General features: G+C 45.5%; 1 protein-coding gene across 1 annotated transcript; it reads right to left on the reverse strand.

The window, feature by feature from the left end:
- Positions 1-398: 398 nt before the first annotated feature.
- Positions 399-17,600, reverse strand: LOC115133020 (ubiquitin carboxyl-terminal hydrolase 44-like). The gene is given in 7 exon segments (XM_029665837.2): positions 399-2,203; positions 2,343-2,584; positions 2,780-2,888; positions 10,371-10,569; positions 14,216-14,556; positions 14,559-15,900; positions 17,496-17,600. Coding segments are annotated over 6 exon segments (2,223 nt in total). The 5' UTR covers positions 15,766-15,900; positions 17,496-17,600; the 3' UTR covers positions 399-2,078.

Raw genomic sequence — 17,600 nt, forward strand, 5'->3', positions numbered from 1 at the left:
TTACGCCCTATGGGACTCCAAACTAGGGTGTCTGTAGTGATGCCTCTAGCACTGAGATGCAGTGTCTTAGACCTCTGCACCACTCGGGAGCCCACTGTTCCTTCACAAGCTTGCAGGACTCCAGTAGATTCCATCAGAGAGGAAGAGGCAAAGCAAGAGATTTCACTCACAAAAGCATTTCTATGAGCTTACTGTGGCCCTAAATTTGTTGCCTGCTTTTTGGGATGACTACCATTGTTAGGGCAGAGACAGGAGCGTCATATACAAATCTCAAGTCTAGTAGGCAGCCTCTTTCCCCATAACCCACTGAGGCAGCCATTATGTATGCCCTATTTAGACAAGTGAAAGGAAATTGTGAGGGCTACAGCGTGGTGTGGATTTTTAAAAAAGTACACGTGTTTTCTTAGAAAAATGGAAATATATTCTCATTTTGAGGTAATTCTATAAAAATTGAGGTAAGAATTTGCATAGTATCACTTCCATAAATGTACACACACCCGAGGCAGTATGAGCACAATGCAGACAAACATATCGGACAGAAAAAAGGATGAAGTGGAAATGTGCTTTGAATTCTCACCAAAAGGTGAATGTAGAGATGAACAGCATTTAGGTTGAACAGTTAAGCTAGTACCAGCATGGAGATATCTTTCTCACACGCAGCAAGGATCTACTTGCATCAGTCTGGCTATTTTATACATACATTATACAGAGCCAACTATATTGTGTGAACACATATGCTGGTATACACACACGAAACGGGTCAGACCTGCTGGGGGGGAAGGAATCAATTACAAAACTATAAAAAAATCTCTTTAACAGTCAGTGGCCCTGTTTTTTTAAAACAACTTTTGTGAAAAATCCTCAATGTCCGAGTACACAAAAATATATTCTAAATGCTGGCCTGGGTGAGACTGCATTTTACAGTCTCTGCTACAAAGAACTGATACCAAATACACTTATGGCAAGGGAACTACAAAAATAGATATGTTCTGATAACGAAGGGCACTTTTCTATGACACTTGTTTCTGCTGTAGGGATACCAAGCCTAAAAGCACCAGCACCACGAAAGACATCTACATTCTGAAGACAGAGGGCAGGATTCAGCTAAAAATAAACATCCCTTTGGAAACTGGTTATAAAATAGATTTCCCAAAACCAGTCAAAGAATATATCTTGCAAATGTTCTGTAATTGTTTTTGGAGAATCTGAGATACTTTTTAAACGTTTCCCTCGTGCTTTGGCGTGAGGTCAGTAGTTAATTATGCACCATTTCCTGACCGACCAGACTTACTAGAGAGAGCGATACCAAAGATGGTGGATTAATTAAGATGTCCCACTCAGGCTGTTTACCTTTTCTTTTTTTAAATGTCACTGTTCCATTCCAATAAGTGGTGGCTCTCCCATAGGCACCAATGCATTAGCAGCTGGGTCTGGCCTGCTTAGTTCATTGACTGTATATGAACCAGAAGATAGGAGTGAGTTGTCTCACTTCCCCTTCCATCTCTTGGCACACCAAAAAGGGTTAAACTCTAAAGACTATTTATGGAGGGAATTATCTACATTCCATTTGAGAATTTGACTGACTGACATCCTTTGGTCAACTGTCTAAAGTGGCTGTGAGAAACATTTTAGTTGATTCAAATCGTTTTAAGAAAAATAGAGCACAGAAGAGCAGAAAGGTTGACATAAATCTGAACTACAGATTACACCTGGCCAAAGTCTGTCTCTACTCCTGTAAAGGCGTGTCTATAATACAACTCACAACTTGGCTGATACTCTTGATAAAATTAACCTATACACTATCAAACACGTTTGACTTTTCTTTTAAAACCCATATAAACAACATGTACAAGAAATTCACGAAGACAAAAAAAAAATGAGTGTGTCTCTCTTAGAAAAATAATGATACAATGAATCATTCCTCCCCCCAGAGGAGATAAAATGCCCACAAAGAAAGAGTGTGAGAGAGGGGGGGGGGGTTGAGATGTTTTGGTGGTGGTAATGCTGATGATGACATGTCACTGGACTGCTGAGGTACAAAGGAGGAGGATTGGGGCGGGGCTCAGTGGGTTCTGGTCCTATAGAGGCCTGTCTTTGTCCTGAGTGAAGCGCTGCGTGTAGAAGAGTATGTAGGCCTGGGCGCGACACACCTCCTCCACAGAACACACGTTCAGCTTAGAGTCATTACAGTGGACCCAGAACCCTGAGAGAAGGAGAAGAGAATAGGTATTAGCTGTAGGTAGATTCCATGAAAATATATCAAGAGAAGGTTGTGTGTCATCTTTGGATTTGTAATTTTTACGTAAAAATGCATTTTGCGTGTGAGTGAGAGATGTTCTTACTTCCTTCTTTGTTGTAGCAGTAGGCAGTGTAGTGGCCAGAGCCAAAGCCCTTCCCATGATGCATCACCACAGAGGACAGTTCGTACAGGAAGTGTTTGGTGCTCGGGGAGCCAGCGGGGGTGGGACTGGAGCATGGCGAGCCCTTGGGGGAGGGGTCTCTGCAGCAGTATGGCTCCATGTTGAGGAGCTGGTCAAAGCTGACGTGGACCCCAATCTTCTCCCTGTGGTTTCTCCCAGACCACCTGACAAGCAATCACAAGCACAGAACACTCAACGAACACGTCAACAGACCAAATCACCAAATAAGACAGCTAGTGTTTCAAATGCATGGTTGTGTTATGGTTCTTGAGCAATTGCTATGTGCTCAATGGTTACCTGCAGTGTTTGAGGTGCATGGGTATGTTATGGTCATCATGTGGTCATAATGCGGTCAGTACCTGAAGCGTTTGAGGTGCAGGCGCAGGACCTGAGGCAGTTTGTGAACCATCAGCTGTTTCTGAGCTTCAGTCAGGATGACGGGCTTGGAGGAGAACCTCCGCCGCTTACCTAGAGACAAGAGTGAGCATTAACCCACACTGTAAAACTAAACTTGCACACTAGAGGGACACCTCAGACAGGGCCAGAGTTGTGAGGTGTTGAGCGTGTGGAAATCGCACTCATGGAGCAGTGCTTACCTCCTTGAAAGAGATAATATGCCAGGCCTATTGTATAGATAATAGAACGAAAATGAACTAAACATTTAACCCATAAGAGTCTTATAGCCCTGTCTAATCCGGGCGAGGTGGTTCTACACTGGTCACCCCGGGCATCACGGGCTCATTTAGCTATTTGATTTGGAATTTGAACACACGTTGAACTATAACAAAAATATATTATAATTTTATGAAAATAGATTTTTTGGGGGGGGGGACTAAATTAAGTTTGTTCTGAAATGTCTGTCCTATATCTGAGAGATATAAGAAAGATCAGCAAACATGTTATTTTTATTTGATACATGTATTTAACACCAGTCTCAATGTCAACAGTGAAGAGGTGACTTCGTGATGCTGGCCTTCTAGGCAGAGTTGCAAAGAAAAGCCATATCGCAGACTGGCCAATAAAAAATAAAAGATTAAGATGGGCAAAAGAACACAGCCTAGAAGGCTAGCTTCCCGGAGTCGCCTCTTTACTGTTGACGTTGAGACTGTTGTTTTGCGGGTTCTATTCAATGTAGTTGCCAGTTGAGGACTTGTGAGGCGTCTTTCTCAAACTAGACACTAATGTACTTGTTCTCTTGCTCAGTTGTGCACCAGGGCCTCCCACTCCTCTTTCTATTCTGGTTAGAGCCAGTTTGTGCTGTTCTGGGAAGGGAGTAGTACACAGCATTGTACGAGATCTTCAGTTTCTTTGCAATTTCTCACATGGAATAGCCTTCATTTCTCAGAACAAGAATAGACTGACAAGTTTCAGAAGAAAGTTCTTTGTTTTTGGCCATTTTGAGCCTGTAATCGAACCCACCAATGGTTATGCTCCAGATACTCAACTAGTCTAAAGCAGGCCAGTTTTATTGCTTCTTTAATCAGAACAACAGTTTTCAGCTGTGCTAACATAATCTAATGATCAATTAGCCTTTTAAAATTCTAGACTTGGATTAGCTAACAACGTGCCATTGGAACACAGGACTGTTGGTTGCTGATAATGGGACCTCCTCTGTAGATATTACATTTTTTTTAAATCCAACGTTTCCAGGTACAATAGTCATTTACAACATTAACAATGTCTACACAGTATTTCTGATCAATTTGATGTTATTTTAATGGACCAAAAATGTGCTTTTCTTTAAAAAACAAGAACATTTCTAAGTGACCCCAAACCTTTGAACGGTAGTGTACTTCCATTCATTTTTCCATCTGGTACCGGGGGACCTTCAGACGAGTCTTGAAAGGCCTGTGGTCTTAGAGCAAAACAACCGACTTGTTCGTGAGAGTCTCACCTTTGCACAGAAGGGTCATATTAGTGTGTAGCCCAAACTGTTTGGATGTTAGAAGTTGGCAGATCGGCTGTACCAACTTCAGACGAGTCCCAAGCCGTTTGTGGGGGTCGTAGAGCAAAACGGAGAACACCATCATGTTCGTGAGAGGGGTCAAAATAGTTTGTGGGCCAAACCGTTCACACGCTACATTTACATTACATTTAAGTCATTTAGCAGACGCTCTTATCCAGAGCGACTTACAAATTGGTGCGTTCATCCGGTGGAACTGCCACTTTACAATAGTGCATCTAAATCTTTTAAGGGGGGAAGGATTACTTTATCCTATCCTAGGTATTCCTTAAAGAGGTGGGGTTTCAGGTGTCTCCGGAAGGTGGTGATTGACTCCGCTGTCCTGGCGTCGTGAGGGAGTTTGTTCCACCATTGGGGGGCCAGAGCAGCGAACAGTTTTGACTGGGCTGAGCGGGAACTGTACTTCCTCAGTGGTAGGGAGGCGAGCAGGCCAGAGGTGGATGAACGCAGTGCCCTTGTTTGGGTGTAGGGCCTGATCAGAGCCTGGAGGTACTGAGGTGCCGTTCCCCTCACAGCTCCGTAGGCAAGCACCATGGTCTTGTAGCGGATGCGAGCTTCAACTGGAAGCCAGTGGAGAGAGCGGAGGAGCGGGGTGACGTGAGAGAACTTGGGAAGGTTGAACACCAGACGGGCTGCGGCGTTCTGGATGAGCTGTAGGGGTTTAATGGCACAGGCAGGGAGCCCAGCCAACAGCGAGTTGCAGTAATCCAGACGGGAGATGACAAGTGCCTGGATTAGGACCTGCGCCGCTTCCTGTGTGAGGCAGGGTCGTACTCTGCGGATGTTGTAGAGCATGAACCTACAGGAACGGGCCACCGCCTTGATGTTATTTGAGAACGACAGGGTGTTGTCCAGGATCACGCCAAGGTTCTTAGCGCTCTGGGAGGAGGACACAATGGAGTTGTCAACCGTGATGGCGAGATCATGGAACGGGCAGTCCTTCCCGGGAGGAAGAGCAGCTCCGTCTTGCCGAGGTTCAGCTTGAGGTGATGATCCGTCATCCACACTGATATGTCTGCCAGACATGCAGAGATGCGATTCGCCACCTGGTCGTCAGAAGGGGGAAAGGAGAAGATTAATTGTGTGTCGTCTGCATAGCAATGATAGGAGAGACCATGTGAGGTTATGACAGAGCCAAGTGACTTGGTGTATAGCGAGAATAGGAGAGGGCCTAGAACAGAGCCCTGGGGGACACCAGTGGTGAGAGCACGTGGTGAGGAGACAGATTCTCGCTACGCCACCTGGTAGGAGCGACCTGTCAGGTAGGACGCAATCCAAGCGTGGGCCGCGCCGGAGATGCCCAACTCGGAGAGGGTGGAGAGGAGGATCTGATGGTTCACAGTATCGAAGGCAGCCGATAGGTCTAGAAGGATGAGAGCAGAGGAGAGAGAGTTAGCTTTAGCAGTGCGGAGCGCCTCCGTGATACAGAGAAGAGCAGTCTCAGTTGAATGACTAGTCTTGAAACCTGACTGATTTGGATCAAGAAGGTCATTCTGAGAGAGATAGCGGGAGAGCTGGCCAAGGACGGCACGTTCAAGAGTTTTGGAGAGAAAAGAAAGAAGGGATACTGGTCTGTAGTTGTTGACATCGGAGGGATCGAGTGTAGGTTTTTTCAGAAGGGGTGCAACTCTCGCTCTCTTGAAGACGGAAGGGACGTAGCCAGCGGTCAGGGATGAGTTGATGAGCGAGGTGAGGTAAGGGAGAAGGTCTCCGGAAATGGTCTGGAGAAGAGAGGAGGGGATAGGGTCAAGCGGGCAGGTTGTTGGGCGGCCGGCCGTCACAAGACGCGAGATTTCATCTGGAGAGAGAGGGGAGAAAGAGGTCAGAGCACAGGGTAGGGCAGTGTGAGCAGAACCAGCGGTGTCGTTTGACTTAGCAAACGAGGATCGGATGTCGTCGACCTTCTTTTCAAAATGGTTGACGAAGTCATCTGCAGAGAGAGAGGAGGGGGAGGGGGAGGAGGATTCAGGAGGGAGGAGAAGGTGGCAAAGAGCTTCCTAGGGTTAGAGGCAGATGCTTGGAATTTAGAGTGGTAGAAAGTGGCTTTAGCAGCAGAGACAGAAGAGGAAAATGTAGAGAGGAGGGAGTGAAAGGATGCCAGGTCCGCAGGGAGGCGAGTTTTCCTCCATTTCCGCTCGGCTGCCCGGAGCCCTGTTCTGTGAGCTCGCAATGAGTCATCGAGCCACGGAGCGGGAGGGAGGACCGAGCCGGCCTGGAGGATAGGGGACATAGAGAGTCAAAGGATGCAGAAAGGGAGGAGAGGAGGGTTGAGGAGGCAGAATCAGGAGATAGGTTGGAGAAGGTTTGAGCAGAGGGAAGAGATGATAGGATGGAAGAGGAGAGAGTAGCGGGGGAGAGAGAGCGAAGGTTGGGACGGCGCGATACCATCCGAGTAGGGGCAGTGTGGGAAGTGTTGGATGAGAGCGAGAGGGAAAAGGATACAAGGTAGTGGTCGGAGACTTGGAGGGGAGTTGCAATGAGGTTAGTGGAAGAACAGCATCTAGTAAAGATGAGGTCGAGCGTATTGCCTGCCTTGTGAGTAGGGGGAAGGTGAGAGGGTGAGGTCAAAAGAGGAGAGGAGTGGAAAGAAGGAGGCAGAGAGGAATGAGTCAAAGGTAGACGTGGGGAGGTTAAAGTCGCCCAGAACTGTGAGAGGTGAGCCGTCCTCAGGAAAGGAGCTTATCAAGGCATCAAGCTCATTGATGAACTCTCCGAGTGAACCTGGAGGGCGATAAATGATAAGGATGTTAAGCTTGAAAGGGCTGGTAACTGTGACAGCATGGAATTCAAAGGAGGCGATAGACAGATGGGTAAGGGGAGAAAGAGAGAATGACCACTTGGGAGAGATGAGGATCCCGGTGCCACCACCCCGCTGACCAGAAGCTCTCGGGGTGTGCGAGAACACGTGGGCGGACGAAGAGAGAGCAGTAGGAGTAGCAGTGTTATCTGTGGTGATCCATGTTTCCGTCAGTGCCAAGAAGTCGAGGGACTGGAGGGATAGGCTGAGATGAACTCTGCCTTGTTGGCCGCAGATCGGCAGTTCCAGAGGCTACCGGAGACCTGGAACTCCACGTGGGTCGTGCGCGCTGGGACCACCAGATTAGGGTGGCCGCGGCCACGCGGTGTGGAGCGTTTGTATGGTCTGTGCAGAGAGGAGAGAACAGGGATAGACAGACACATAGTTGACAGGCTACAGAAGAGGCTACGCAAAGGAGATTGGAATGACAAGTGGACTACACGTCTCGAATGTTCAGAAAGTTAAGCTTACGTAGCAAGAATCTTATTGACTAAAATGATTAAAATGATACAGTACTGCTGAAGTAGGCTAGCTGGCAGTGGCTGCGTTGTTGACACTACACTAATCAAGTCGTTCCGTTGGGTGTGATAGTTTCGACAGTGCTGCTATTCGGGGGCTAGCTGGCTAGCTAGCAGTGTTGATTACGTTACGTTGCGTTAAAAGAACGACAATAGCTGGCTAGCTAACCTAGAAAATCGCTCTAGACTACACAATTATCTTTGATACAAAGACGGCTATGTAGCTAGCTATGTAGCTAGCTACGATCAAACAAATCAAACCGTTGTACTGTAATGAAATGAAAATGTGATACTACCTGTGGAGCGAAGCGGAATGCGACCGGGTTGTTGAGTGAGGAAGTTCAATTCGGTGGACGTTGGCTAGCTGTTGGCTAGCTAGTAGTGTCTCCTACGTTAAGGACGACAAATAGCTGGCTAGCTAACCTCGGTAAATTAAGATAATCACTCTAAGACTACACACTCTAAATTACACAATTATCTTGGATACGAAGACAGCAAAGACAACTATGTAGCTAGCTAACACTACACTAATCAGGTCATTCAGTTGAGTGTAATAGTTTTTAGTGCTGCTATTCGATAGACGGTGGACGTTAGCTAGCTGGCTAGCTGGCTAGCTGCTGGGCAGATAGCAGTGTAGACTGCGTTAGGATGACGAAATACGATAATTACGCAATTATCTTTGATACAAAGACGGCTATGTAGCTAGCTAAGAAGAAATTACAGACGATTTGTGTGAAGACCAATTTTCGGGATGCCTCATGGTGAGAAACACCGCTCTAGCTCTGTCACCGCAGGTGCGGAAATGAGACATAGGCAGATGCAGTGGATGGAGATGCGTCCAATGCAAAAAAAAAATATCTTAACAGAGATTTTTATGGGGATTTTTGTATTATGCTAATTAGAATTCCACGGTGCACAGATAGAGACCGTAGGGGGTTTAACTTCTTGTATATAGGGGGCGCTATTTTAATTTTTGGATGAAAAACGTTCCCGTTTTAAACAAGATATTTTGTCACGAAAAGATGCTCGACTATGCATATAATTGACAGATTTGGAAAGAAAACACTGACGTTTCCAAAACTGCAAAGATATTGTCTGTGAGTGCCACAGAACTGCTGTTACAGAAAAAAAACAGATAAAAATCCAATCAGGAAGTGCCGCATTTTTTGAAACAGCCTCATGCCAATGACTTCTTATATGGCTGTGAATGGGCCACGAATGAGCTTAGGCTTTCTGTCGCTTCCCCAAGGTGTCGACAGCATTGTGACGTATTTGTAGGCATATCATTGGAAGATTGACCATAAGAGACTACATCTACCAGGTGGTCGCTTGGTGTCCTCCGTCGCAATTATTGCGTAATCTCCAGCTGCAGTATTTTCCGTTTGCTTCAGATGAAAAGCCAACTGCCACCACTGATAGATTATCGAATAGATATGTTAAAAACACCTTGAGGATTGATTCTGAACAACGTTTGCCATGTTTCTGTCGATATTATGGAGCTAATTTGGAAAAAAGTTCGGCGTTGTAAGTGACTGCATTTTCCGGTCTTTTTCTTAGCCAAACGTGATGAACAAAACGGAGCTATTACGTCTACACAAATAATATTTTTGGAAAAAATGAACATTTGCTATCTAACTAAGAGTCTCGTCATTGAAAACATCCAAAGTTCTTCAAAGGTAAATTATTTTATTTGAATGCTTTTCTTGTTTTTGTGAAAATGTTGCCTGCTGAATGCTAGGCTTAATGCTATGCTAGGCTATCAATACTCTTACACAAATGCTTGTGTAGCTTTGGTTGAAAAGCATATTTTGAAAATCTGAGATGACAGTGTAGTTAACAAAATGCTAAGCTTGTGTTTGAATATATTTATTTCATTTGCGATTTTCATGAATAGGAAACGTTGCGTTATGGTAATGAGCTTGAGGCTATGATTACGCTCCCGGATACAGGATTGCTCGTCGCTAGAGGTTAAGAGATCTGATTTTTGGTTAATAAATACTTTGCTACAATGACACACTTAGCTAGCTACCAACCCCGTTCCTTTCTGTTAGCATGTGCACCTACTAATTACACCATCATGCTTTCGGGATACCTGTCTTTTCAGATTCCAGTGATATTTTTTGTTGTGGACCCCAAACATCACTGCCCTCCCCCTCTTGCTCTTGGTCCTCCTCATCTTTGTAAGGCACCTTGATTTTTCACCTGTGTGTTATATCAGTTCCTTTCTGAAAATATATAGCATACTAGAATAACAGTAACTAAAGCAAGGGGCTAAAGCAGCACACAAGTAGACTACAAATGCATGCTGGTCCGGGCATGCCCTGAGCTTGTGAAGTGAGCACTACTGGAGCGAAATTGGAGTGGGCGAGAAGGCAGACACTCCAGTCTTTGGGAAACTCGCGCCATGCTCCATTCAAATTCAGCACGCTCTGCTCCAGCTCCGCTCACATGCTCTGGACAGGGCTGTGTGAATGTGAATAGTCAGTCTTACTATAGCACTGGATGGTAGTTTGACATGCAGAGACAGAATTTATTATTATTATTTTAAAAATTAATCGAGAAAACTAACTGCTTTGGCAAAATTATTGTACCTCTAACAATCATACCATTGAATGAATGTGTTTGTGTGTGCTCACTGTGTACATTTTTGTATGTGTGCCTCGGTCACTCACTGTTGCACTGGTCGCAGGCGTAGATGTTGCCCTCCAGGGCTTCGGTCTCCGTGAACTTGGCCAGCATCTCCGTCAGCTGGCACGAGACCTGCGCTGCGCTCTCCCGGCTGTTGCTGTGGTAACGCTCAGGGAACTCCAGCGATAGGTCCCAGAAGGGTTCTACCGTGTTGGAGCGGTGGTCACATGCAAGACACGTCACCTGATGGAGGGGGAAGAGAAGAGAGAGCGATAGAAAGAGGCGGGGCAGAGAGAGAGGGAGAAAGAGAGAGTTAGGGGTAGAAAGTGAGGATGAAAGAGATAGAGTTGTGTGAAGGCAAGCCAAGGGCAGCTGAGCTAACTAATGCAGTAGCACACACAGGAACTGGATTGTCTTCAGATACACAGCTTTAGAAACACTGCCCCCCTTCACACACACACACCCCCTTGTTAGGAAAGAGCAGGTGTGCGTGTATGCTCAGATAACTCAAGACACTCCTCTCTTTCACATACACCGAAGCAGAAAGTACACACGTTCAGTCACACTCACTCACGGGTAAATCGATTTGAATTCAATCCCTTTTAGATAGGATCCCTTTTGATTTAAACAAAACTTTCCGTACATGTTAAAACATTCAGGAGTTAAAGGTGTTCAAAGTTTTGCATACCCCACCCAACAGGGCGAGACATTCATGTCTTTATCACTGGAAAAGATAAATGGTTGAGTTTTGATATAATTTAAACTGCTTACAAACAGGGTTGTGAAACTATTTTATATATATTTTTTTTTAAATATATACACTACTGTTCAAAAGTCTGGGGTCACTTAGAAATGTGTTTTTCTATCAAAAACAAGGACATTTGTCCATTAAAATAACATCAAATTGATCAGAAATATAGTGTACACTGTTAATGTTGCCAATGACCTAGAAAGGCAGCATCCCGGATTCGCCTCTTCACTGTTGAAGTTGAGACGTGTTTTGCAGGCACCATTTAATGAAGATGCCAGTTGAAGACTTGTGAGGCGTCTGTTTCTCAAACTAGACACTCTAATGTACTTGTCCTCTTGCCCAGTTGTGCACCGGGGCCTCCCACTCCTCTTTCTATTCTGGTTAGAGACAGTTTGCGCTGTTCTGAGAAGGGAGTAGTACACAACGTTGTACGATATCTTCAGTTTCTTGGCAATTTCTCGCATGGAATAGCCTTAATTTCTCAGAGCATGAATAGACTGATGAGTTTCAGAAGAAAGGTCTTTATTTCTGGCCATTTTGTGCCTGTAATTGAACCCACAAATGATGATGCTCCAGATACTCAATTAGTCTAATTTTTTATTTTTTTATTGCTTCTTTAATCAGCACAACAGTTTTCAGCTGTGCTAACATAATTGCAAACAGGTTTTCTAATGATCAATTAGCCTTTCAACATTTCTAAGTGACCCCAAACTTTTGAACGGTAGTGTATATATAACTTTTGGAACCTTTTACATCTTTTACCTAAAAACGTGTAAACTCTGCCTCTTTACATATGTTGTAGCTTAGGGTAAAGTAGGGTCTAAGCTACAACATATTCAGAAATGAGAAGTGAGAGTTTACGTGTTCAAAGGTTTGGGATCACATAGAAATGTCCTTGAAAGAAAAGCACATTTTTGTCCATTAAAATAACATCAAATTGATCAGAAATACTGTGTAGACATTGTTAATGTTGTAAATGACTATTGTAGCTGGAAACGGATGATTTTTAATTGAATATCTACACAGGCCCATTACCAGAAACCATCACTCCTGTGTTCCAATGGCATGTTGTGTTAGCTAATCCAAGTTTAGCATTTTAAAAGGCTAATTGATCATTAGGAAACCATTTTGCAATTATGTTAGCACAGCTGAAATCTGTTTTCTGATTAAAGAAGCAATAAAACTGGCCTGTTTTAAAGACTAATTGAGTATCTGGAGCATCAGCATTTGTGGGTTCGATTACAGGTTCAAAATGGACAGAAACAAAGACCTTTCTTCTGAAACTCGTCAGTCTATTATTGTTCTGAGAACTGCAGGCTATTCCATGCAAGAAATTGCCAAGAAACTGAAGATCTCATACATTGCTGTGTTCTACTCCCTTCACAGAACAGCGCAAACTTCCTCTAACCAGAATATAAAGAGGAGTGGGAGGCCCTGGTGCACAACTGGGCAAGAGGACAAGTACATTAGAGTGTTTAGTTTGAGAAACAGATGCCCCACAAGTCCTCAACTGGCAACTTCATTAAATAGTACCCGCAAAACACCAGTCTCAACGTCAACAGTGAAGAGGCGACTCTGGGACGCTGGCCTTCTAGGCAGAGTGGCAAAGAAAAATACACATCTTAGACTGGCCAATAAAAATAAAATATTAAGATGGGCAAAAGAACACAGACATGGGACAGAGGAAGAATGGAAAAAAACATTATGGACAGAAATCTAAGTTTGAGGTGTTCGGATCACAAAGAATAACATTCGTGAGAAGCAGATAAAATGAAAAAATGCTGGAGGAGTGCTTGACGCCATCTGTCAAGCATGGTGGAGGCAATGTGATGGTCTGGGGGTGCTTTGGTGGTGGTAAAGTGGGAGATTCGTACAGGGTAAAAGGGATCTTGAAGAACGAAGGCTATCACTCCATTTTGCCATGCCATACCCTATCCTGTGAACGGCGCTTAATTGGAGCCAATTTCCTGCTACAACAGGACAATGACCCAAAGCACAGCTCCAAACTATGCAAGAACCATTTAGGGAAGAAGCAATCAGCTGGTATTGTCTATAATGGAGTGGCCAGCACAGTCACTGGATCACAACCCTATTGAGTTGTTGTGGGAGCAGCTTGACCGTATGGTACGTAAGAAGTGCCCATCAAGCCAATCCAATTGTGGGAGGTGCTTCAGGAAGCATGGGGTGAAATCTCTTCAGATTATCTCAAAAGATTGACAACTAGAATGCCAAAGGTCTGCAAGACTGTAATTGCTGCAAATGGAGGATTCTTTGACAAAATTTAAGTTTGAAGGACACAATTATTATTTAAATTAAAAATCATTATTTATAACCTTGTCAACGTCTTGACTATATTTCCTATTAATTTTTCATGGATTTCATGGAAAACAAGGACATTTCTAAGTGACCGCAAACTTTTGAATGGTAGTGTACGTTAGAGAAAAAAGAAAAAGAAAAAAAAAAGTCAAAAACAAAACAAAAATCAAGTCATTATAGTAGTTTGACAACCCTTTTTGTAAACTTTTTAATTATATAAATCTCAACCATTTATCTTTTCCATTGATGAAGACATGGATGTCTCATGGTATGGTATGCAAAAGGAGTCAACTTTGAACACGTATTTCGAGTGTTTTGGCATTCAGGTCCAAAAAGTTCATTTCTGAGCCGTTCTACAATGGGCAAGTATGTAAGGTTTCGTTCAAATCAAAAGGGGTTCTGTCGAAAAGTTAATGAATTCAAAATGGATTTACCCTTCCATTAACTTTTAAAATGACGGAGCTTCAGAATGTGTTGATCTGCCATTGAAATGTCCCCATTTCTTGATTGGAGCCAAGCACATTTAGACAGATACATTTTTGACATATTGTATTTTATATCTATTTATTTTATATTACTATCAAGACATAAATGTGGTAACAGTCACACACATTGTGCAGTAAAAGCTCCCATCCAAATCCCTCCAGTAAGATCACTACTAATCAATGTAAAAACCTTTTAATCCCTTTTTCAATCCATTTTAATCCATGTCCAGACTGGTGAATCACAAAAGTGTGTCTATATCATTATAAAAGTGTGTACTGTGTATCAGTCTGTGTATAACTGTGTTTGGGAGAGTGTGTACCTCTCTCTTTTTCTTACCTGGCTGAGGAGCTGACCATGGAAGATGGTGTTGACTACGCTGAGCACCTGCTTGATGAGATGTCTCTGTCCGGTTGACACACCAGCGGGTGGCATGTGAGTCCCTGTGCTCTCCAGCTCGTGTTGCACCTTGTCAAGCAGCTCACACAGGAACTCCTGGGCATCCTGCTGGGCGTAGCCCCGGAAGGCTGGGATCAGCTGCCACACCGAGTGCAGCATTGCGAAGGGCGACACCAACGCCCACTTGCCCGACCACATCACCTGGAAGAGTGTGTGCAGCTCATGACACAGGGAGATGTGCTTGGAGCTGGGCTCCTTGGGCTGAATCAGCTCCATACTCCGGGCTCTGGAGGCCCCCCACTTAGCCCAACGCCCACCTGGGGGCCTCTCCTCTGGGCCAGCGGGGAGGATGACACTGGGCCCCCGGGGCTGGGAACCAACAGCTGGCCGTGGACGGCCGAGGCCAGCAGCTCCAGCCGGAGGAAACACTCCCTGAAGATGTGAAGGTGGCTCAGCACCTGCAGGATGGAGTTCATGTAGCATGTGTTGCCTAGGTTACGCAGGCCCGTGACACCCGGAGTGACAGTGGGCCGCCTTTTGAGGGGCGAGTCGCCCTGTTTGGAGGGGGCGCGGCGGGGGGCTGGGGAGGGGGCAGTCAGGGCTTGGACAGAGGAGGCTCTGGGTTTGCCTTTGGTGGAGGAAGAAGGGGTTGAGTAGCGAGTGGGTTTGGGCGCGGGGGTTTTAGGGGGGCGGCCCATTCTCTTGGGGGTGGGAGTGGCGGGGCTCTGGGTTCTTGGTCGGGGTTTGAGGGGAGACTGGGGTGTGTAAGTGGTGCTGGGTGTGCGTGTCCGTGTGGGGCGGGGGGCGACAGCGGCGGCGGCAGCAGCTCTCTGACTGGCTCTCCTCAGGCGGTGGCTCTTCCTTGGTGGGGCGCTCTCCAACGCTTCCTTTAGCTGCCTCTTCAATGTCTTCCTCCTCTCCCTCAACTCCTTCCGCCTCTCCTCCTCCTCCTCTCTCTGCCTCTCCTCCTCTTCCCTCCTCTTCCCCCCTTCCGTCAGGCTGAACCAGGTGTGGAACACTCGACCCATCAGTGCCCGGCGGCGGTGCCAGAGCGCCGTGAACATGCGGTCCTCGTCCCTCAGCTGCAGTTCACTGGAGCCGCAGGGCTGGGGGGCGTCGGGCGGGGTGCTAGCCGATCTCAAGGTGCGTCCTGAGCGCGTGGTGACCTCGTAGCGCTGGCTCTGGATGGCACTGAGAGTGGAGCGCAGCAGCTTGAGGTCTCCAGTTGCATTGTCGTTGAGCACATAGTCATCACACAAGTAGCAGAAGACATAGAGCTCGTTGACCTCCATGGCCAGCGGGTGGCGATGCTGCAGGAAGTGCTGCAGGGCGTGCTCCTCAATGTAGCGGCCGCATGCAACGTGGGCGCAGCCCAGGCAGGCCCACACTGACTCTGTGGTGTTGCAGTCCACGCAGTGCCACTTCTGGGGGTTGAGGATGGAGTGGTCTGGGGCCAGCCTGAGCCGCCCCACGTGCTTACACCTGTCCATCGCACACACTTGCTGGGTGGCTCAGTCCGTGTGTGTGTCTGTGGGTAGGTGAGTGTGGATGTGACACGTCCACACTGGGGCTTCAGATCACCATGGCGAGCTCAGAAACGGGGTGGTCCCACGGCATGGCTTTTTCTGGGGAGGAAGAAAGAGAAGAGAGAGACTGATTGAGAAAGGCAGTTGTACAAAACTCTTTAAACATCTCTAATCTCTTCTCAGTAAAGGCCTTACCCAAATCGTATGAAGAGATCCTTTGCTTTACAAGATGCCTGTTAGTGAAAACAATTGTACCAAAACCTTTTGTCTTGCTTTTTAACCCACAACCCATTCTGGTCTTTATAATAATTTGTGGTCACACATTTAACCAGTTAGCTCTCGAACTCGAACATGGGGGGGTAGGCACTTCCATAGCACAGTTTGAAAATTGATGGGGTTGGGGGTTCCTGTTTTAGAGTCTCAGCGCCATCATCATCACCCCCCAATGGGGCCAAAGGGAGACTTAAGCCTGGCAAACAAAGAGGGGCTGAGCTGGGAGGGTAGAGCACCCTTTGTATGTGTACAGGCAGCCTTACAGAGAGAAAGGGGCAAGAGAAGAGATGGATAAAGAAAGGGAATGAAGAAAGAGATGGATAGGATGATCAGAAGGGAAACTAAACTTGATGATCAGAGGCTGCCAGTCCCAGCTACTATTACCCTTCTCCATGAACCAATCTATAATCTATTTAGGAGGAGAAACAGTACAGCGCCGACCCTGACTACACAGGTCCAAGTTCTAACTGTGTTTATTTACCATTCCAGATTGCCTTCGTGTGATTTAAATAGGTAGCTGTTACCACTGAAGGAGTTTCTGGCTGGAATGCCCTGACTGAGTCTGTCAACATTGTACCCCTTTGACCACTGTTTTTATATAACATGTAATCAATGCAATTGTGGTTTTATGACCATAGACATTCGTGATTTAATGCAATTGTTGTTTTATAACCACCAACAATCGTGATACATTGTTTAGTTTTTTTTTAATACACGAAAGATCTGGTGGGCAGTTACTAGCAATGACATCCCTTTGCTTCTGCTTCATTTTACCCAGTCAACACTGATAACAAAAAGCGCGAGATTTGTGTTTTCAAACCAGATAATTTAGCTAGCAAGCTTTCCCAGACGTGTTTACCACTTCACTAACGTTAACTCACCTGAGATTGGTAAATTGTCCCCGCAAGACAACTTTGAAAACTAGCTCTAGCTAACAATATCACCAAAATACTGGTAACTAACCGCTCCTTCTTCTATCCTGATGTCACTAACTATCTATAGTTATAACACGGCTAACGTTACTGCTGACAAGAACCTACTCGTAAACTTATCGAGGAGGATATCAAAGGCTCGTGCGCGCGCCTAAGGTGCCCTTGTGCTTTCTTTCTCTGTCTGGCAGTATGCATCTTCTAAATAAACACACATCGAGTATCTAACGTAATATAGCTAAACATAATCGCTAGTAAAATAATAAAGTATAAAGTAACTAGTTTGTTGAGTAACATGGCTAGCTACATGGCTAGCAGCAACAAAGCTAATCTTGTCGAGCCAAGTCTAAATACGTTAGGGATCATGCGTCAGGGTTTGAATTGTTTATCAAACATAATAGTTAGTTTTCAGATGAATGTGTACACCATAACAACTGACACGAATTGGTTAAAAAAATTAATAAAAAGGCGAAAATTGAAAAAGTACCATACCTATCCTTCAAGGCACTTATTCCTCTGATACTAAAATGGTCGCCATCTTGTATCTACTCTTGTCGCGTGGTGTTGGCTCGAGCGCGTCCGCGGTAGGGTAGCGTC

This window comes from Oncorhynchus nerka, linkage group LG8 (assembly GCF_034236695.1).
Source record: "Oncorhynchus nerka isolate Pitt River linkage group LG8, Oner_Uvic_2.0, whole genome shotgun sequence".
Taxonomy (NCBI): domain Eukaryota; kingdom Metazoa; phylum Chordata; class Actinopteri; order Salmoniformes; family Salmonidae; genus Oncorhynchus; species Oncorhynchus nerka.